The following is a 20,196-nucleotide window of genomic DNA, read 5'->3' as shown; positions in this document are numbered from 1 at the left end:
TGTATGTAAACGTCTGACCCACTGGGAATGTGATGAAAGAAATAAGAGCTGAAATAAATCATTCTCTCTACTATTATTCTGACATTTCACATTCTTAAAATAAAGTGGTGATCCTAACTGACCTAAGACAGGGAATTTTTACTAAAATTAAATGTCAGGAATTGTGAAAAACATTTGGCTAAGGTGTATATAAACCTCCGACTTCAACTGTACATACAGGGGGTACCGGTACCGAGTCAATGGTAAAAGACTAAGTCCATATTATTGCAAGAACAGCTCAAAAAAGCAAAGAGAAAAGACAGACCATCATTACTTTAAGACATGAAGGTCAGTCAATCCGGAAAATGTCAAGAACTTTGAAAGTTTCTTCAAGTGCAGTCGCAAAAACCATCAAGTGCTATGATGAAACTGGCTCTCATGAGGACCGCCACAGGAATGGAAGACCCAGATTTACCTCTGCTGCAGAGGATAAGTTCATTAGAGTAACCAGCCTCAGAAATGGCAGCCCAAAGAAATGCTTCACAGAGTTCAAGTAACAGACACATCTCAACATCAACTGTTCAGAGGAGACTGTGTGAATCAGGCCTTCATGGTCGAATTGCTGCAAAGAAACCACTACTAAAGGATACCAATAATAAGAAGAGACTTGCTTGGGCCAAGAAACACGAGCAATGGACATTCGACCGGTGGAAATGTGTCGTTTGGTCTGGAGTCCAAATTTGAGATTTTTGGTTCCAACCGCCGTCTTTGTGAGACGCGGTGTGGGTGATCGGATGGTCTCTGTATGTGCATTTCCCACCGTAAAGCATGAAAGGTGAGGTGGTATGGTGTGGGGGTGGTTTGCTGGTGACAATGTCTGTGATTTATTTAGAATTCAAGGCACACTTAACCAGCATGGCTACCACAGCATTCTGCAGTGATACGGCCATCCCATTTGGTTTGGGCTTAGTGGGACTATCATTTATTTTCAACAGGACAATGACCCAACACACCGCCAGGCTGTGTAAGGGCTGTTTTACCAAGAAGGAGAGTGATTGAGTGCTGCATCAGATGACCTGGCCTCCACAATCCCCCGACCTCAACCAAATTGAGATGGTTTGGGATTAGTCGGACCGCAGAGTGAAGGAAAAGCAGCCAACAAGTGCTCAGCATATGTGGGAACTCCTTCAAGACTGTTGGAAAAGCATTCCAGGGGAAGCTAGTTGAGAGAATACCAAGAGTGTGCAAAGCTGTAATCAAGGCAAAGGGTGGCTATTTGAAGAATTTCAAATATAAAACATTTGTTTAACACTTTTTTGGTTACTACAATGTAGAAAATAGTAAAAATAAAGAAAAACCCTTGATTGAGTAGGTGTTCTAAAACCTTTGACCGGTAGTGTAATTTGTACATTTAGGTAGGGGTAAAGTGACTATGCATAGATAATAAACAGCGAGTAGCAACAGTGTCAATGTAAATAGTCCAGGTGGCCATTTTATTAATTGTTCAGCAGTCTTATGGCTTAGGGGTAGAAGCTGTTAAGGAGCCTTTTGGACCTGACCTGTGCGGTAGCAGAGAGAACAGTCTATGACTTGGGTGGCTGGAGTCTTAGAAAAATGTTTGTGCCTTCCTCTGATACCGCCTAGTATATAGGTCCTGGATGGCAGGAAGCTTGGCCCCAGTGATGTACTGGGCCGTACGCACTACCCTCTGTAGCGCCTTACGTTCAGATGCCGAGCAGTTGCCATACCAGGCGGTGATGCAACCGGTCAGGATGCTCTCGATGGCGCAGCTGTAGAACCTTTTGAGGATCAGGGGACCCCATGCCAAATCTTTTCAGTCTCCTTAGGGGGAAAAGGTGTTGTCATCCCCTCTTCACGACTGTCTTGGTGTGTTTGGACCATGATAGTTCGTTGGTGATGTGGACACCAAGGAACTCAAAACTCTCGACCCGCTCCAATACAGCCCCATCGATGTTAATGGGGGCCTTTTCGGCCCGCCTTTTCCTGTAGTCCACGATCAGCTCCTTTGTCTTGCTCACATTGAGGGAGATGTTGTTGTCCTGGCTCCAGACTGCCAGGTCTCTGACCTCCTCCCTATAGGCTGTCTCATCGTTGTCAGTGATCAGGCCTACCACTGTTGTGTCATCAGCAAACTTAATGATGGTGTTGGAGTCGTGCTTGGCCACGCAGTTGTGGGTGAACAGGTTGTACAGGAGGGGAATAAGCGCGTACCCAGTGTTGAGGATCAGCGTGGCAGATGTGTTGTTGCCTACTCTGACCACCTGGGGGCGGCAGGTCAGGAAGTCCAGGATCCAGTTGCAGAGGGAGGCGGGTGTATTTGCCCACAACTGCTTACATCCTTCCTGGTTTGAGAATACAACAGGGGACAGCTGTGCTGTCTCAATGTATTTATTTGCAGTGACACCCGTCGGATTATTCCGTCAGTGGACCGAATTAGCAAATGAGCGATCCCATCATTGTGTTGTGATAGCTGTGTGAACTTGAGGCTAGATGGTTGGGATAGCAGAGTCCTTATTGGGCCTCGTATAAATTGGGCCTCGTACAGTACTTCTTTAAGGTTTGCCCTACGTCCTTATGCCACCATCTGTTCTTATGTGCCACCAACAGCTGGCAGTGGCATATAGGGGAAAGGCATCCATTGTTGTTGTTGGATGCACATGTAGGGTACAGAATGTGTGTGTATGTGCACATGTACATGTTTTTGTTAATGTGTGCCTAAAAAGGCTGTGTGTATGTGTGTGCGCATTTCTGTGTACACGCACCTCGCTGACAGTGTGTGAGTGCCTCGCTAAACTTCACCCTTATCCTAACACTAGCCCTTAACCCTAACCTTAACCATTATCCTAACCCTTATTCTTAACCTAACCCTAACAGTAACCTTAGCAAGCAGTTGCTTATTAACAGTACGACCATCTATAGTATGACCATCTGTAAAGCATCTACAGATGTATCATTCGGACTATCCAAATACATATAATTATTGTTATTGCCGCTGATAAGTTGTTTGGTACGTGGGAAGGGTTGGAAGGGTTCGGTGACAAGCCAAACAATGTGGTTTGATTATCAAAGGGGTGACGAGATAGCAGACATTTTATCTTCTGTGCAGGAAGGTGGGAGTCGGTGGAATTCTGAGGCACTACATCGTAAACAAAGGAAGAAATCGTACAGAGCACCTGAGAAATAACATTGGAGTTTCAGGTCCGTTGGCCTCAAGCGCCGGGAGCGTTGTGGGAACAATGTGCAGGACAGGAGGGCTTCAGGACTGGGTTCGTGGGAATGTGGGAATTGTCATAGTGCAACTTTTTGGGACAAAACCAGATATTGATTCTAATAACCTGCCTGAGAGTTCAACTTGGTGACCAGTTTTCTCAATCTGTCTCTACCCATCTATTCAAAGTCATAGATGAACACATCTATGATTAATCAATTATCAATCAACCAGTCAGTCAGTCACTGGCCGTGTCCGGAATATGTCTTGGCTACTACTTACTTAAACTACATACTGTGTACTAATTGTACTACATACTATTTAGAAAGTACTGTTTAGTAAAAACAAATGCACTAAGCAACAAATATCAACATACTAGCATCCTAAGAATGTGTCATCTAATGCGCAATTGCGTTGATTCCCACCATTCGTTCCTTTGGGTACAGCGTGTCCCCTTATCTCATTATCAGCTGTTGTCAAACATGTGAGTCTGGAAAGACGATTCTCTTCCTCAAAAGTGTGCAGCAAATTTTACTAGATGAAAAAAACGAAATGAGTATAACATCCTGGCATTTAAAGCATACTCGAATTTCGAAATTTCACATACCTAAAATGCCTACTATTTACAACGCAAGTATGGGTATTCGGACACGGCCAGTGTGTGTGCGCGTGTGTGTACCTGTGGATGGAAGAGAAGCGGATTGGGCCTCGGGAACTTCTCCTTCAAAGCTCCCAAAGGGTCCAGGAGCTTCCTCTTTTCCACCCTGCTGGACAGCAAGGACAAGGGTTACGTACGAAGGTCAGAGGTCAACTGGAAAATGTGCACTACTTGACATATTACATTCCCATGTTACAATATAATATAATTATTATATAGATAATAAAATGTGCCACTAACCAGACACTTTGATCCAAAGAAACTTACAGTTGCAGCACAGTGAGTTCGTAAATGTATTTATATGTTTATTCCCTGTGGGAATTGAACCTACAACCTTGACCAATGGCTACTATGCGCTTGGCATGTATTCTTAGTGGCATGCTAGTGTGGACATTGGAACATAGCCCTTTTCTCTTATTTCATGATCGGAAAAGTTCAGTCTGAACACTGACAGAGATTTGGAAATATAGTATAGTGGGGTCCGAAATTATTGACACTTGATAAAGATAAGCAAAAAATAATTATAGAAATACTGATCTACACTGAGTATACCAAACATTAGGAATACCTTCCTAATATTGAGTTGCAGCCTACCCCCTCCCCCCTTTTGCCCTCAGAACAGACTCAATTCGTTGGGGCATGGACACTACAAGGTGTCGAGTGTTCCACAGGGATGCTGGCCCATGTTGACTGGATGTCCTTTGGGCGGTGGACCATTCTTGATACTCACGGAAAACGGTTGAGCGTGAACAACCCAGCAGCGTTGCAGTTCTTGACACAAACCGGTACACCTGGCACCTACTACCATACCCCGTTCAAAGGCACTTCAATCTGTTGTCTTGACCATTCACCCTCTAAATGGCACACATACACAATCCATGTCCCATTTGTCTCAAGGCTTAAAAATCCTTCTTTCATGTCTCCTCCCCTTCATCCATCACTTGGATTCACCTGGTTAGTCTGTCATGGAAAGAGCAGGTGTTCTTAATGTTTTGTATACTCAGTGTATATGTATGCTAAAAATATGGGAAATTACTTTATACTAATACAATTACTCAGAGAAAGGGGGATGTTGTTTAAAGGAGAATTGTACCCGCTAATTTGGCCTCGTTATTTTTTGCCTTATCCTCAAGAAATTCCAGCTGCTATGACAGAAGCCAAACGTGAGTTGGCTTGGGGTTGTGGTTTGATGTGGGTGTTTCTTGGGTGTCCTTGCCAAGAAAGGTGAATGCAGAACCTAGCCCGCAGCTGTTTCCCCCCCACTCAATCACAACAAACCAACCTGCAGGTTGAGTTCAATAACTACAGGCAGATGTATGGTAAGATGTCAGAGGAAGCTTTGCATAGGTCAGTAGCCTACAAGGTAATATAAGAAGAATGCAATTTATGAGTTTATGTAGATATTCTAAACTAAGTGTTTTGACAACTTTCAAATGTAGTAACAGATCGAGAATAAACCCTTTACATCACGTGTAAAACTCATTCCACAGAGGGCTGTGGGTTTTCGCTCCTCCCTTGTACTTGATTGATGAATTAAGGTCAGTCAATTAGTAAAGCACTCCACTCACCTGGTTGTCTAGGAACAAAACTAAAACCCAGAGACACTAGGTCCTCCATGGAATGAGTTTGACACCCCTGCTTTACATAACATAAAAGCAGTGTTCTGCTAATATAACAATGTGCATTTTGTCTGGTGGTAATTGGGCTATGTTGGCAAAGATGTCAGAGTGGTCATACCTTCCAGTGTGGTGTCTTGTATACAACAGGAGTTTCCTGATCTAGTTGCGGAATACACAGGGTTTCTCCCTCCCCATATTTACTGATACCATTCAATTCAATTTTATAAAAACACATTACAAGTAAAAGTTGTGTCTAGTAAAATTTTAATGCCGAGTGCCAGGTTCCTCTCCATTTAGAGACATCAAAGTATGAGTCTGGACTTCATCACATCATCTTGCAGGTCTCCATGTGCTGGCTCCATACATGTTTCTGTGAACACATACACACATAGTCTGCAATCTGTAGAAATAGGCAGAGTTCATCAGTGACACATGGAATGAAAAGGGTGTTGCAAATACTGGACATTTCTGCTGTACTGAATTATTAGTCACCTCCAGTCCCACATTGTGGATGTGTTGAGTGCCAGGTCTCTCTCCATTCAGAGACATCAGTATGAATCCTGTCTGTCGATCAGGATCCATCACATCATCTTGCAAGTCTCCATGTGCTGGCTCCATACATGTTTCTGTGAACACATACACACATAGTCACTGTTCTATTACCAATGGCAGTTAGGATAGGTGATATCTGTCAAACAAACATATACTATGTTGAAGTTTGAACAGGTCAGACTAAACCTACCTAATTCTGGTCTCCCCATCGACGACCATTGGCGAGCAGGCAAGAGGTAAGGCTGGTGGTGGGGTCTTTGCCAGCGCCCAATTGATGGGCATGGCAGTGTAGATCAGCTCCTGGCCTCAAAGATACTGGTCGGTCACACACAAACACAGAGCACTGATTACATGATCAATGGTGGTTATGAGTAGCATGGTGGAACCAACCTGATAGCTGCATTCACCTTTCTATTTCACTTTAGATATCATGATATGTGAAGTGAAATAGAATGGTAAACGCAGAGATCAGGCTGGTTCCCCCAGGCTAGGTTATGAAGGTGAATTGGGACAAAACTCAAAACTGTTTTCACCAACCTTATTCAAGTGTCCGCCCTATTCCATTTATAGGAATGCTCACAGCGAGGGCATGTCTGCATGCAAGGTCCCCTTGCTGGTCTTCTCTATGTTGCATGTTTGGCGGCAAACTGGAAATCTCTTGAACAACTGCAGCCTGCAATCCTCATAAACAATGTACTTCATCATATGAAGTGGTGTTGACTGGGAGGGCCTGTGACAGGGTGATACAACAGACAGCCAAGTGGTAAATTGCATTTTGTTATAAAGAAAACACAAAGCTTTTTGATAATGCACTTCACAACCAAAATGACAACTACTTGTATCTGCTTGGCTGGATAATGAACCTACTAGTTTATCAAACCGGGTTTTTATTTTATTTTTTATACAACTTTTTACATAACACACATTACCGTTGTCGATGAAGCCGTCTGTGTCATCAGGGCAGTAACTCTGGTCAAAATAATTATAGGTAGTCACTAATTACCACAGCAACAAAATCATAAAGGCTGCCCATTTCTACAATTTCTTCTTAAAATGTGATTTTAAACATAACCCTAACCACACTGCTAACCTTATGCCTAACCCGGCCTAAACTTAAATTAAGACCAAAAAGCTCATGTTTGTTTTCATGAATTTTTACGATATAGCCAATTTTGTCTTTGGGGATGTGGTAACTAGTGGAAACCCAAATTATATGATTTTCAGACTGTAACTCCAGATTGGATTAGATTAAGGCCAGTGACGCCGTTACGGGTATTTGCTCCTAGTTCACAGTATTAGTCTGAGGTAGACATGAGTTAACTACCACCATAGCTGCATCCATTATTTTGTCTTGCCCTAGACAATACACTAGAATGAGCTACGAACTCATTTGCAAATTCAACTTGTAGGCTAACGCGACGCTAGTTTTAACAAATGATAACCAGCAGTATCTAGACAGTACACTCATATGAGCTACGACCTAACTAAATTGTAGAGGTAACTAGCTAGTTTGCTACGCTAACATGAGCTAAAACGTTAACTAGACTGCCTCGCTTTATCAAAAGATAGCTACCTAGATACATAACCAGCAATAACGTTATCTAACGTCGTTAGCTAAATTATACCAGAGAGCCCATTATATTCCAGTATCTCTGGTTATACTCACCACCACCGGTCGTTGCACACCAAGCTAGCGTTACTGGTGCAGACAGTTGGGGACAGACGAACTCCAAGCACCTATTCCGACCGCATGCTAGGGTCCTTCCGCAGGGCATGCAAACCATAGAACTTTGGCTGTGGAGGTATGGTCAATCCGTATAGGCCACGTGATCCTTTGAAGGCGTTGGGGGCGATGAAACCCCATTCAATGAAGGGAAGCAAAGTGGGCGAAGGGACGATTTGCACGTGTAGCTTGGCAAAGGGGGGAATGATTTGTTGACATAATTGTAATCCAAACCCAACCTTCATTTATTCGTTGTGACGCACTGAGGTTCCAAACTCTGTTTTAGACGAGACTGACGTTATAACCTAAATTGTCCTATTTACACGTTGTTGACAATTTTGACACTATAATAAATGTGTCTGACTCATATCGATGCCACATAGGCCGTTTTCAAAGGGATTGGTTGCTTTTTAGGGACAGTCGCTCGTTAACAAGTATTTTTTTCTCTCAAAAAGGTAGGGGTGACAATTATTGACACCTCTGTTTTCAAGACCCTTTCAATACCTCACCTTGCGAGGATAACGGCACTGAGCCCAATGTGTTCTCCAACTCATAAAACATTTTAGAAAAAGGGTGTCAATAATTCCTGCAGTCAGCATGCCAATTGCATGCTCCCTCAAAACTTGAGACATCTGTGGCATTGTGTTGTATGACAAAACTGCACATTTTAGAGTGGCCTTTTATTGTCCCTAGCACAAGGTGCACCTGTGTAATGATCATGCAATTTTTTACTTTTTCTCCCCAATTTCGTGATTACGATCTTGTCTCATCGCTGCAACTCCCCAACGGGCTCTGGAGAGGCGAAGGTCGAGTCATGTGTCCTCCGAAACATGACCCGCCAAGCCGCGCTTCTTAACACCCGCCTGCTTAACCCGGAAGCCAGCTGCACCAATGTGTCGGAGGAAACACCGTTCAACTGACGACCGAAGTCAGCCTGCAGGTGCCCGGCCCACCACAAGAAGTCGCTAGAGCACGATGAGCCAAGTAAAGGCCCCCCGGCCAAACCCTCCCCTAACCCGATGACGCTGGGCCAATTGTGCGCCGCCCTATGGGACTCCCAGTCACGATCGGTAATGACACAGCCTGAGATTGAACCACAGGCTGTAGTGACGCCGCAATGCTGCGATGCAGTGCCTTAGACCGCTGCGCCACTCAGGAGGCCCATGATCATGCTGTTTAATCAGCTTCTTGACATGCCACACCTGTCAGGTGGATGGATTATCTTGGCAATGGATACATTTTCACTAACAGGGATGTAAACAAATTTGTGCACAGAATTTGTGAGAAATAAGCTTTTTGTGCATATGGAACATTTCTGGGATCTTTTATTTCATCTCATGAAACATGGGACCAACACTTTACATGTTGCGTTTATATTTTTGTTCAGTATAGCTCAGTATTTGAATTATTAATTATATACAGTCATTTTTGCTAATCTTTATCGAGTTTGTCAATAGTTTCGGACCCTACTGTATATTGTATATATAGCCTGCATATTGAATATAGGTTCTAACATGAGTTTCAACTTCAGTTGCTTATCTACATGCAGTGTCTGGTAAGGACTCTGGCCTCCTCGGGCTGAAATACCTGTATATTGGGTCCATGAAGAAGGACGAGGGCTTGGCGTAATGCAGGGAGGGCTGCTGCGGCTGGGGCGGCTGGCCCTGGGGGTGCTGGGTGTGTGGGTGCGGGTGTCTGCCGGGGTGCTCCTCCTTGTGATGGTTCTTGCGGCTGGACGGCTGCTCAGGGGCCACCACCCCGTTGTGCCCATCCCGTCTGCGGCTGCCGATGCTCAGGTCCAGCGGCTGCTCCTCATCCCCTGGGAGAATGAGGGGGGGGTTGCTGCTACCGCTGGGTGGGGTCGGCATGGCGGGGGGCGGCGGTGTCGGCTTGGCCTTCTTGGGCTTGGTGGTGAGGTCGAAGGGTGTTGGCTCTCCGGTGCGAGGGGCAGCCATTTTGTGGGGTGGCGGATGTTGCACATGAGGTGACTTGGGCTCAGACTTGAAGAACATGCCAGGGTTGAGGGCACCGGCCCGCTCGGCGAAGGGGTAGAGGGAGTGAGGGAAGTTGGGTAGGAACTGGAAGGGGAACATGGAATGGCAGGGCAGCGAGCCCATCTTCTTCTCTTGCAGGCCCATGAGACCAGGGCCAAAGTACTTCTCGGCGATGGAAGCGATGGCCTTGATGGAGTCGGTGGCAGTGGTGCCTCTTGTGGGGGGCAGCGCCTGCTCATCCGGAGGTGGAAAGAAGGAGTGCTGGGAGGCGACCGAGAGGAAGGAGGGCCGCTCGCAAGCCAGGTTGACCGAGCTGGACACCGCCGACACTGAGCCGCTGCTCACGTCATCCGGCCGCCAATCCTGACCCCCACTTTCTGTCCCCCCCGCCCCTCCAACGCCCGCCTCCTTCCTTCTCTTGGTGCCGCTGAGCCGCTCCCGTTGTTCCCGCTCGCTCTCGGCGTCGCTGTCTAAGTCTGAACCCGAGGCGGTGCCGGTGGTGGTGTCCAGGTCGGTGCCGCTGGTGGTGTTGACGTCCTCCAGGTCGCTGCCGTCCGACACCTCCGACATCTTGGCTTTGGCCTTGACCTCGCTGTACGCCAGCTCCAGCCTCTCTTTGTCCTCCCTCTCCTGGCTGCTGAGGAGACTATCTCCTCCATTGTTGTTGTTGTTGATGATGGAGTTGATCAGAGACAGTGGAGGACCGTCCAGGGGGCTGTGGGGCAGCTTGCCCTCCTGGCTCCCACCGTTGTTACTGTTGTTGCCCAGGGGGCTCTTCAGAAGTGGGCTGGGGGGCAGTGAGGGCGGCCGAGGGTAGAGCGAGGGGGCGAAGAGGCCTGGGAAGCCATGGGAGAGCGAGGGGAAGCCATGCAGCCCGGGGGAGAAGGGCAGGCTGGCGTGAAGGTGGGGCCGGGAGGGGAAGTAGTCAGGGAAGGCCAGACCCGAGTGGTTGAGGCCCGGTTGGTGGTGGTGGGGGTGGGACCTGGCCAGGATCGAGCTGCTCATGGGGATGCCGGGAGCGAACAGGACCCCGGTAGGGCCATAATGGTTCTTGCCCTCACAGAAGCGCCGGTGCTTGTTGAGGGAGGAAGTAGTGCTGAACATCTGGCCACATTCCTTGCACTTGATCTTGGTGCGGCAGTCGGCGTGCATGCGCTTGTGGCGGCACAGGTTGGAGAACTGCGTGTAGGACTTGTGGCACACCTCGCCTGGGGAGACACACAGCCCACACGGGCCTGGTTAAGCCCATTTAAACACTGTCACTAACTCAGAGTACAAAGTCAACAGTTAACACAGATACAACACTAGGCTACTTAGAAATAATATACACAGTGTACAAACCATTAAGATCACCTTCCTAATTTTGAGTTGCACCCCCCCCACCCACCTACCTACTACCATACACCGTTCAAAGGCACTTAAATCTTTTGTCTTGCCCATTCACACTCTGAATGGCACACATACACAATCAATGTCTCAATTGTCTCATATTTTTTTTACCTGTCTGCTCCCCTTCATCTACACTGATTGAAGGTGACATCAATAAGGGATCATAGCTTTCACCTGGATTCACCTGGTCAGTGTATGTCATGGAAAAAGCAGGTGTTCTTAATGTTCGTACACTCAGTATACATGTACATTCTGCCTTTTTGTCTAAAGGCTGTATCTATACAAATCGCAAATCGTGCATGCTTTTGGTGAAACCCAGTGTCAACATTTTATTAACCATTGAATCACTATGACTGGCAAAATATCTACCATATGTCCACAGTGGGCAACCTACGGTTAAGCTGATCATTTTCACCATATGTTCTATAAAGTGTTGCTTGAATACATACTGTACATATACACTACCAGTCAAAAGTTTGGACACACCTTCTCAAGCAGCCAACAAGTGCTCAGCATATGTGGGAACTCCTTCAAGACTGTTGGAAAAGCATTCCAGGTTAAGCTTGTTGAGAGAATGCCAAGAGTGTGCAAAGCTGTCATCAAGACAAAGGGTGGCTATTTGAAGATTCTCAAATATATTTGATTTGTTTAACACTTTTTTGGTTACTACATGATTCCATATGTGATATTTCATAGTTTTGATGTCTTAACTATTATTCTACAATGTAGAAAATAGAAAAAATAAAGAAAAACCCTGGAATGAGTAGGTGTGTCCAAAATGTTGACTGGTACTGTACATGTATATAAGCATATACACACATACGCACACATGGGTGCAAACAGAAAAGCAAAGCAGAAAGTTGAGAGCGTGAAGACAAGGTAAGGTATCATGGCTTCCAGCATCCTTTAGCGGGGAGCTGAAGCAGATACTGTTGATCCACGTTTATATCAAATCTGCCCGTGCCTACGAAAACCCATTTTACCCACCTCAGAAGGAAAAAATCTTTGTCATTGCAAGTGCACCCTCTATCCACACAGGAAAGAAGTAAAACAAACAAAAAAAGGAACACACAAAGTAGCACTTCTTTTAAAGTCCCACTAAAGATGCCCAACAAATCAGTAACATATCAGCTGCAGAGGGACCATAGAGTTGGAAAGAGGGCCCACTTCCTATCTTTATCATTGCAAATGCACCCTCTATCCAACTTAATGAGCTGGACTATCAAAATAAAGTGTTATCCATACAACAAAAAGAGGAGGAGAGGCACTGAGGGGGGAATGGGGGAGGATAACAAAAACAAGAAAAAAGGCGGGAAAAATAGAAAACAAAATGGCGGCTGAAGAAGGGATGGGGTCATGGAATTGTCTCTGACCTATGGGATTGTGTCTGCTACTGTCACTGGCCCTGCCTGGGGTTGGAGAGAGATGGAGGGAGGAGGAAGAGGAGGAGGATGAGGAGGAAGCCTTTGGACACGGGGAGGTAGAACTAGATGTGGGTTGGCTAGGCCATGTCGGCTTGGGTTGCAGAGACTGAGACTTACAGATGAAGGGCTTGACACTGCTGTGAATGTGCTTGTGCTGCTTTAGGCCTGAGGAGGTGGCGAAGGTTTTGCCACACTCGGGGCAGGTGTGAGCGCGCGCCCCTACGTGCTGCGAGCGGATGTGGCGCTGCAGGTTGCTGGGGTCCGTGAACACCTGTGGTGTAGGGGGGTGGCAGAGACATTTACATTGACACACACACACACACACACACACATACACACACACACACGCATACACACAAATATATAAAACAATTATGGTCAGCAATCGCAGTCATCCGATCACTGTGTGTTGACGCTTAAAAAAAATATATACTACTGATTAAAAAAGCTTATACTGGAATAATAGACAACACAAAATCTGACGATCGAACTCAGTCTATGCCAGCTTCCCATGAATGGCCTTTGTGATGGTGGTTACAGTCACCAACAACTAACTTTATGGCCAGTAGTGCTGAGCAATTACTTTTTTGGGGGGTTATTAAACAACTAATTGACCGACGTAGGTCAAATTCCTTGAATTCCATTTAGTTTGTTTTTGTTGTCTAGAGAGAAATCAAATAATTCACGAGAGAAGTCAAGAACTATATGTGGGACGCTGTGCTGAAGATAGTTGTAGTTTTCATTAAGCCAAATATTGAACCTATTTCAGCGCAGAAACATGGTAATTAACTACAATGACCATAATTCATTGCGTCAATCTTTTCTGGCTCAAACAAGAGGCGGGTCAGAGAGGAAGAGGCGAAGTGAGAGGTTTCACTCTCGCCAAAATCTGTCCAAAATAAGCCCAATGCGTTTCTATGGGCTTATTTTGGACCTAAACCTTCTTCCCGCCTTTGGGACAATGACTCTATTGTTAGGGCGAAGACATGAGCATCTCGTCATACGCCATCAACATTAGGCTAGATACACACAGATTGCATAGACCGCATGAGAGCGGAATGTACATAACACAACGACGAGAGGGACAGAGACAGTTCGCGAAAGTATGCCTGAACAAAAATATAATTTAAATGCAACATGACCTCATGTTTCAGCATGATAATGCACGGCCCCATGTTGCAAAGATCTGCAATCAATTCCTGGAAGCTGAACATTTTGTATACTCACCAGACATGTCACCCATTGAGCATGTTTGGGATGCTCTGGATGGACGTGTACGACAGCGTGTTACAGTTCCTGCCAATATCCAGTAACTTCGCACAGCTATCGAAGAGTACAGGCCATAATCAACAGCCTAATCAACTCTATGTGAAGGAGATGCGTCGTGCTGCATGAGGCAAATGGTGGTCACACCAGATACTGACTGGCTTTCTGATCCACGCCCCTACCTTTTTTTTAAGGTATCTGTGACCAACAGATGCATACCTGTATTCCCAGTCATATGAAATCCATAGATTAGGGCCTATTGAATTTATTTCAATTGACTGATTTCCTTATATGAACTGTAACTCAGTAACATCTTTGACATTGTTACATGTTGCGTTTCTATTTTTGTTCAGTGCACTTTGAAAAACTAGTAAAATGATTTTGTCAAACAGCTAGGCTAGCTAAATGGATGACGAAAGACAGAACACAGTATGGGGGTATTCTGCCTTCTATTCTTTTGGCCAAGCGCCTTTTGATTTGGCGCCGTCCTGTGGCTGTTTTGTGTAGCCGCAGCTAGCATGGACTATGCTGTGCTACTTCTTTGTTGGTGGTAAACAGGAAATAGAAAAGTATGCAGTTCAGCCTCATTATTGGAAAAGAGCAGCATAATACTGCTGTTTATCTTCTGCCATCCTTCTTGTTAAGCCTTCTTAAAGCATTGCCTGTAAGAAGGGGCACAACTTCCCACATTCTGAAATGGCATTTTTGTCCCCCCTAGTTTTATCATTGGAATGTGATACAAAACGAGGACGGTGTGCTTTAGGACCACGCAGACGCCTCCGAGCGGTTAGGTAGGCTGTTTGGAGTGTTTATCCGACTGGATAAAATAAAATACAAAAACGCGCCGCCGCAACCTTCGCTCTCTCTCTCCCACTACTCTCTCCTCTTCCATCCTATCATCTCTTCCCTCTGCTCAATCCTTCTCCCTCCAATCTCCTGATTCTGCCTCCTCAACCCTCCTCTCCTCCCTTTCTGCATCCTTTGACTCCCTGTGTCCCCTATCCTCCCGGCCGGCTCGGTCCTCCCCTCCAGCTCCGTGGCTTGATGACTCATTGCGAGCTCACAGAACAGAGCTCCGGGCAGCTGAGCGGAAATGGAAGAAAACTAAACTCCCTGCCGACCTGGCATCTTTTCACTCCCTCCTCTCTACATTTTCTTCATCTGTTTCTGCTGCTAAGGCCACTTTCTACCACTCTAAATTCCAAGCATCTGCCTCTAACCCTAGGAAGCTCTTTGCCACATTCTCCTCACTGCTGAATCCTCCCCCCCACCCCCCCCTCCTCCCTCTCTGTGGATGACTTCGTCAACCACTTTGAAAAGAAGGTTGACGACATCCGATCCTCGTTTGTTATGTCTAATGACACTGCTGGTCCTGCTCACACTGCCCTACCCTATGCTTTGACTTCTTTCTCCCCTCTCTCTCCAGATAAAATATTGCGACTAGTGACTGCAGGCCGCCCAACAACCTGCCCGCTTGACCCCATCCCCTCCTCTCTTCTCCAGACCATCTCCGGTGACCTTCTCCCCTACCTCACCTCGCTGATCAACTCATCCTTGACCGCTGGCTATGTCCCTTCCGTCTTCAAGAGAGCGAGAGTTGCTCCCCTTCTCAAAAAACCAACACTCGATCCCACTGATGTCAACAACTACAGACCAGTATCCCTTCTTTCTTTTCTTTCCAAAACTATTGAGCGTGCCATCTTTAGCCAACTCTCTTGCTATCTCTCTCAGAATGACCTTCTTGATCCAAACCAGTCAGGTTTCAGGACTGGTCATTCAACTGAGACTGCTCTTCTCTGTGTCACGGAGGCTCTCCGCACTGCTAAAGCTAACTCTCTCTCCTCTGCTCTTGTCCTTCTAGACCTGTCTGCTGCCTTTGATACTGTGAACCATCAGATCCTCCTCTCCACCCTCTCCGAGCTGGGCATCTCCGGCGCGGCTCACTCCTGGATTGCGTCCTACCTGACCGGTCGCTCCTACCAAGTGGCGTGGCGAGAAGCTGTCTCCGCACCACGTGCTCTCACCACTGGTGTCCCCCAGGGCTCAGTTCTAGGCCCTCTCCTTTTCTCCCTATACACCAAGTCACTTGGCTCTGTCATATCCTCACATGGCCTCTCCTATCATTGCTACGCTGACGATACACAACTAATCTTCTCCTTTCCCCCTTCTGATAACCAGGTGGCGAATCGCATCTCTGCATGTCTGGCAGACATATCAGTATGGATGACGGATCACCACCTCAAGCTGAACCCTGGCAAGACGGAGCTGCTCTTCGTCCCGGGGAAGGACTGCCCGTTCCATGATCTCGCCATCACGGTTGACAACTCCGTTGTGTCCTCCTCCCAGAGTGCGAAGAGCCTTGGCGTGACCCTGGACAACACCCTGTCGTTCTCCGCTAACATCAAGGCGGTGACCCGATCCTGCAGGTTCATGCTCTACAACATTCGGAGAGTACGACCCTGCCTTACACAGGAAGCGGTACAGGTCCTAATTCAGGCACTTGTCATCTCCCGTCTGGATTACTGCAACTCGCTGTTGGCTGGGCTCCCTGCCTGTGCCATTAAACCCCTACAACTCATCCAGAATGCCGCAGCCCGTCTGGTGTTCAACCTTCCCAAGTTCTCTCACGTCACCCCCCTCCTCCGCACACTCCACTGGCTTCCAGTTGAAGCTCGCATCCGTTACAAGACCATGGTGCTTGCCTATGGAGCAGTGAGGGGAACGGCACCTCCGTACCTTCAGGCTCTGATCAGTCCCTACACCCAAACGAGGGCATTGCGTTCATCCACCTCTGGCCTGCTGGCTCCCCTTCCTCTGCGGAAGCATAGTTCCCGCTCAGCCCAGTCAAAACTGTTCGCTGCTCTGGCACCCCAATGGTGGAACAAGCTCCCTCACGACGCCAGGACAGCGGAGTCACTCACCACCTTCCGGAGACATTTGAAACCCCACCTCTTTAAGGAATACCTGGGATAAGATAAAGTAATCCTTCTACCCCCCCCAAAAAAATAAAAAAATAAAAAAAATAAATAAAATTGTAAAGTGGTTATCCCACTGGCTATAGGGTGAATGCACCAATTTGTAAGTCGCTCTGGATAAGAGCGTCTGCTAAATGACGTAAATATAAATGTAAAAATATGTCCCCCCCACTTCTAGTTGCGCCCCTGCCCATAAGTACAAATAATAAGATGTTCATCTTTTAGTATTATAAGTATTTCTTGCAGGTCATGTTTTAATTCTGAGTTTTTAAGTAAATCGATTACATGTATTCCCTCGCTAGCCTAGTCTGCCTGTTAAGTGATGTTTTGCAGGTAGCTTCTCTCTACATGTTATTTATCTTCCCACTTAAGTTAGCTTACATGTTATTTAGATACTAATCCTGTTTAGAACAATATTCAAGCAGGATACGTACGTTTTCTATGTACAGTGTTGGTCAAGTATTGTATTGTTCACTATTCGACTATGAAACATCGGTTAGACTCTGTTGTGCATTAATATTGCCTTTTAGTCTGAGCTGCTCCAATAATTTCATTTTTTTGTATTGTTACAGTTTCACACTGTTTCAACTATAAAACTGGAGGTTTATGGAAAGCCTATCCCCGACTCTGGTTCAGTTCTTGATTGGATTTTGGCTGGCTGTCAAATTATGGTTGCATACACCTTAAGGAGGACAGTACAGGGAGAACATAGATAACTGGCTGGCTGACTGCTATTGCCTGAGCAGAGATGAGATGATGACTTTAAGGAATGAAAATGAATAAAGTCGTAAAATAAAAACGAATATACACAACTGAAATATTTTATTATTTCATAGTAATTTCAAACATTTATATTGATGTCTACCCAATGTGGACCTGACAGGTACAATGGAATATTTTTAATATTTTGGCTATTGAATGTTCACTATTTTTGGCTTTAGAATTTCCATTAAAACGCTCTGAAATCATTGTAATGTCATTATTTTATAATGTAATTCATGTTTACAAAAATTATCAAAACCGAAATGCAGGATTTTTTTCTTCTAATCGAACCGGAACCGAACCGACCTCAAAAAGCACTAACCACTCAGCACTAATGGCCAGACATCCAGTAAGCTGAATAAACTGCAAGTAACAACATTTTCAAGTCATAGCATAAACCGACATGATTAAGTTGGTACTAAATTGCATTTATGGTTGCGTTACACTAACTTAATCACGAAATCGTATGGTTAAAATCATATTTTCTACGTACATACAGGATTCATTTTCTCCCCAGTCAATTCGCTACTGTGGCTAGTATCAGCATTCACCAAGGTAGCGAAAGAAACCTGTGTTTTTGCGCACAACTTACGTGCCGGGTGTGCTGTACCTTATCGCAGTTTTCACACTCGAAGCGCTTGCCGCTGTCGTGGGACATCTGGTGGCGAATGAGGTTGGACTTCCAGTTGAAGGCCTTGGGACACTGGTCACACTTGTACTCCCGCTCCTCTGTGTGCACGATCATGTGCTGGCCCAGACTGGACAAGGAGCACAGACATACGACACATACGCAGTCATTTAGGATAATGATGATGATGATGATGCTCTTCAAATCATTAGTGTAGAGGTAAATGTACCACTGTGTGTGTCCGTGCGTGCTCGCTTATGTGCGTGTGTGTGCTGCACCTGTACTCGTTGGGGAAGATCTTCTCGCAATCCTTGCACTCGTGGACGGGTTCGTGGTCGCTGTCGTCACGCTCCAGCTTGAAGTCCTCTTTGCTGAGAGTGTTGAACAGGGAACCGGCACTGGAACAAGAGTAGTTCTGGTGCCGCTGCAGCTCCAGGGGCGAGGTGAACAGCTCGTCACAGTCCTCACAGCGGTACATCTGCTCGTCTGTGAAATGATACAATTGGACTATTTATTTGTCCCAACTGTTTTATCGGAAATGTCTCTTTTGCACAAATGGACAACACACACTTGTGAGTAGCCTATAGGTTAGATAAGCTCCCTCTACATGCGCGCGCACACACACACACACACACACACACACACACACACACACACACACACACACACACACACACACACACACACACACAGTAAAGGTAAAAGACTGAGCAGGATAACTACATAGCTCCCCAGCCAACATCCATCTGTGATCCCAAACTGAACACACAATCATAAACAGGAATGAGCACCAGAAATATCTCGCATTCAAACGTAGAAAAAAATCGATCTACGAGTGTATACCTCTCACTCTCCTGTCCAAACTAATCAAGTGCATGTTCAAACGCTTAAAACAACCACTCTCCCATTAGCATTGACATAAAACATAAAAAAATCAATTAACAAGAAAATGTAGCCTGGGCTAGTCGGCTTTACACCTTAATTAACACATAGCTGATTACTTTTAGTCCAGTGGTGGCGGCTGTTCGGTGGCTTTAGGCTATAGCACGTAAAGGAAGCAATAGGCTACACATTTGTCATTCTTTTCCAGGTCGATAGCCTTTGAAATACTTTTCCCAACCGAGGTCAAAACAATTAAAAACTGTGAGGCAGGGGTTATCAATGGCGGCACAGAGAGGGAAAACATTTGTTCACTTTTGCAGACAGCTATAGCTAATAATAAGATAGCTAGTAACTACTAGCTTCCTTAAGTTTTGGTAGCAGCGTGCTGAATATTTACATTTAGCTAAGCTTTGATCAGTATGGATATCCAAAAATGGCTGGGCACTGCCAAGAGCAAAAAAAAACGGAGGACCACCATGTCGAGAGCGATGCCAAGCTCACCGACCACCGAGGTTGAGGAGCCTAGCAGCAAATGTAATACCTGCCCATCCCCCAAACCGCATGCTGACCAACAAGATCGAGAAGAGCCAGGGCCTAGCACCAGCAGCACGAGGGTACCATCACAACAAGAACCTGCACCTCCGTTACCACAGCCACTAGCACCTGACAACCTTTTGTATCTAACCAAAACGGAACCAGTGAAATCGCAACAACCACAAGTGAAATCGCAACAAACACCCCACTCAGTGTTCTTCAAAGATATGGCAGGTCTTTGTCAGCAACTGTGCTGTTGGCACTAAAACATGATTCACATTTTTGGGGCATCTACAGCAATGTGATGTAGATACCCTGAAGAATGTATTCTGTGTACACAGACTATGAACACAGAGCATTTTACATCAACAAAAAGCCCAGCTTGTCCAGCTGGCATTTGAGAAGGACCTGACAAGTACATTTTGCCAGGAAGGAGAATGGAATCAGAAAGTTCTCATGAGGTTCACCACAGCATCGAGGAGGCTGCAACTCTTCTAAATGGTAAGCTACAAACTTTATGGCCCTGGCCGCAGGGCCAGAACTATTTATTTATTGGTTTTCCCTCATGCAGATGCTAAGCTA

General features: G+C 45.9%; 1 protein-coding gene and 1 long non-coding RNA gene across 4 annotated transcripts in view; both read right to left on the bottom strand.

The window, feature by feature from the left end:
• The window catches only part of LOC311149964 (histone-lysine N-methyltransferase PRDM16-like), a gene marked incomplete at both ends in the record, with an annotated part of 373,121 nt that overhangs the window by 18,836 nt on the left and 334,089 nt on the right, over positions 1–20,196 (bottom strand). The window contains 6 exons of the mRNA XM_084187181.1: positions 3,888–3,975; positions 9,348–10,962; positions 12,517–12,552; positions 12,685–12,838; positions 18,163–18,328; positions 18,477–18,684. Coding sequence (XP_084043307.1) covers positions 3,888–3,975; positions 9,348–10,962; positions 12,517–12,552; positions 12,685–12,838; positions 18,163–18,328; positions 18,477–18,684 — 2,267 coding nt within the window. The remainder of the gene's footprint in view (positions 1–3,887; positions 3,976–9,347; positions 10,963–12,516; positions 12,553–12,684; positions 12,839–18,162; positions 18,329–18,476; positions 18,685–20,196) is intronic.
• On the bottom strand, positions 5,733–7,798 carry LOC311150240. Of its 3 annotated transcripts, XR_014615086.1 has the most exons (6): positions 7,704–7,798; positions 6,967–7,006; positions 6,575–6,767; positions 6,228–6,352; positions 5,978–6,111; positions 5,733–5,855 (listed from the first exon to the last, which is right to left on the bottom strand). It is a non-coding gene; the product is annotated as an uncharacterized lncRNA (long non-coding RNA). The 3 variants fall into 3 exon arrangements; XR_014615087.1 differs by lacking the exon at positions 6,967–7,006 and having other exon boundaries at positions 5,733–5,885; XR_014615088.1 differs by lacking the exon at positions 6,967–7,006.

The sequence above is a fragment of the Coregonus lavaretus genome (genome assembly GCF_964263955.1).
Source record: "Coregonus lavaretus genome assembly, chromosome: 22".
Lineage (NCBI taxonomy): Eukaryota > Metazoa > Chordata > Actinopteri > Salmoniformes > Salmonidae > Coregonus > Coregonus lavaretus.
This window is presented reverse-complemented; position numbering and strand designations above follow the sequence as displayed.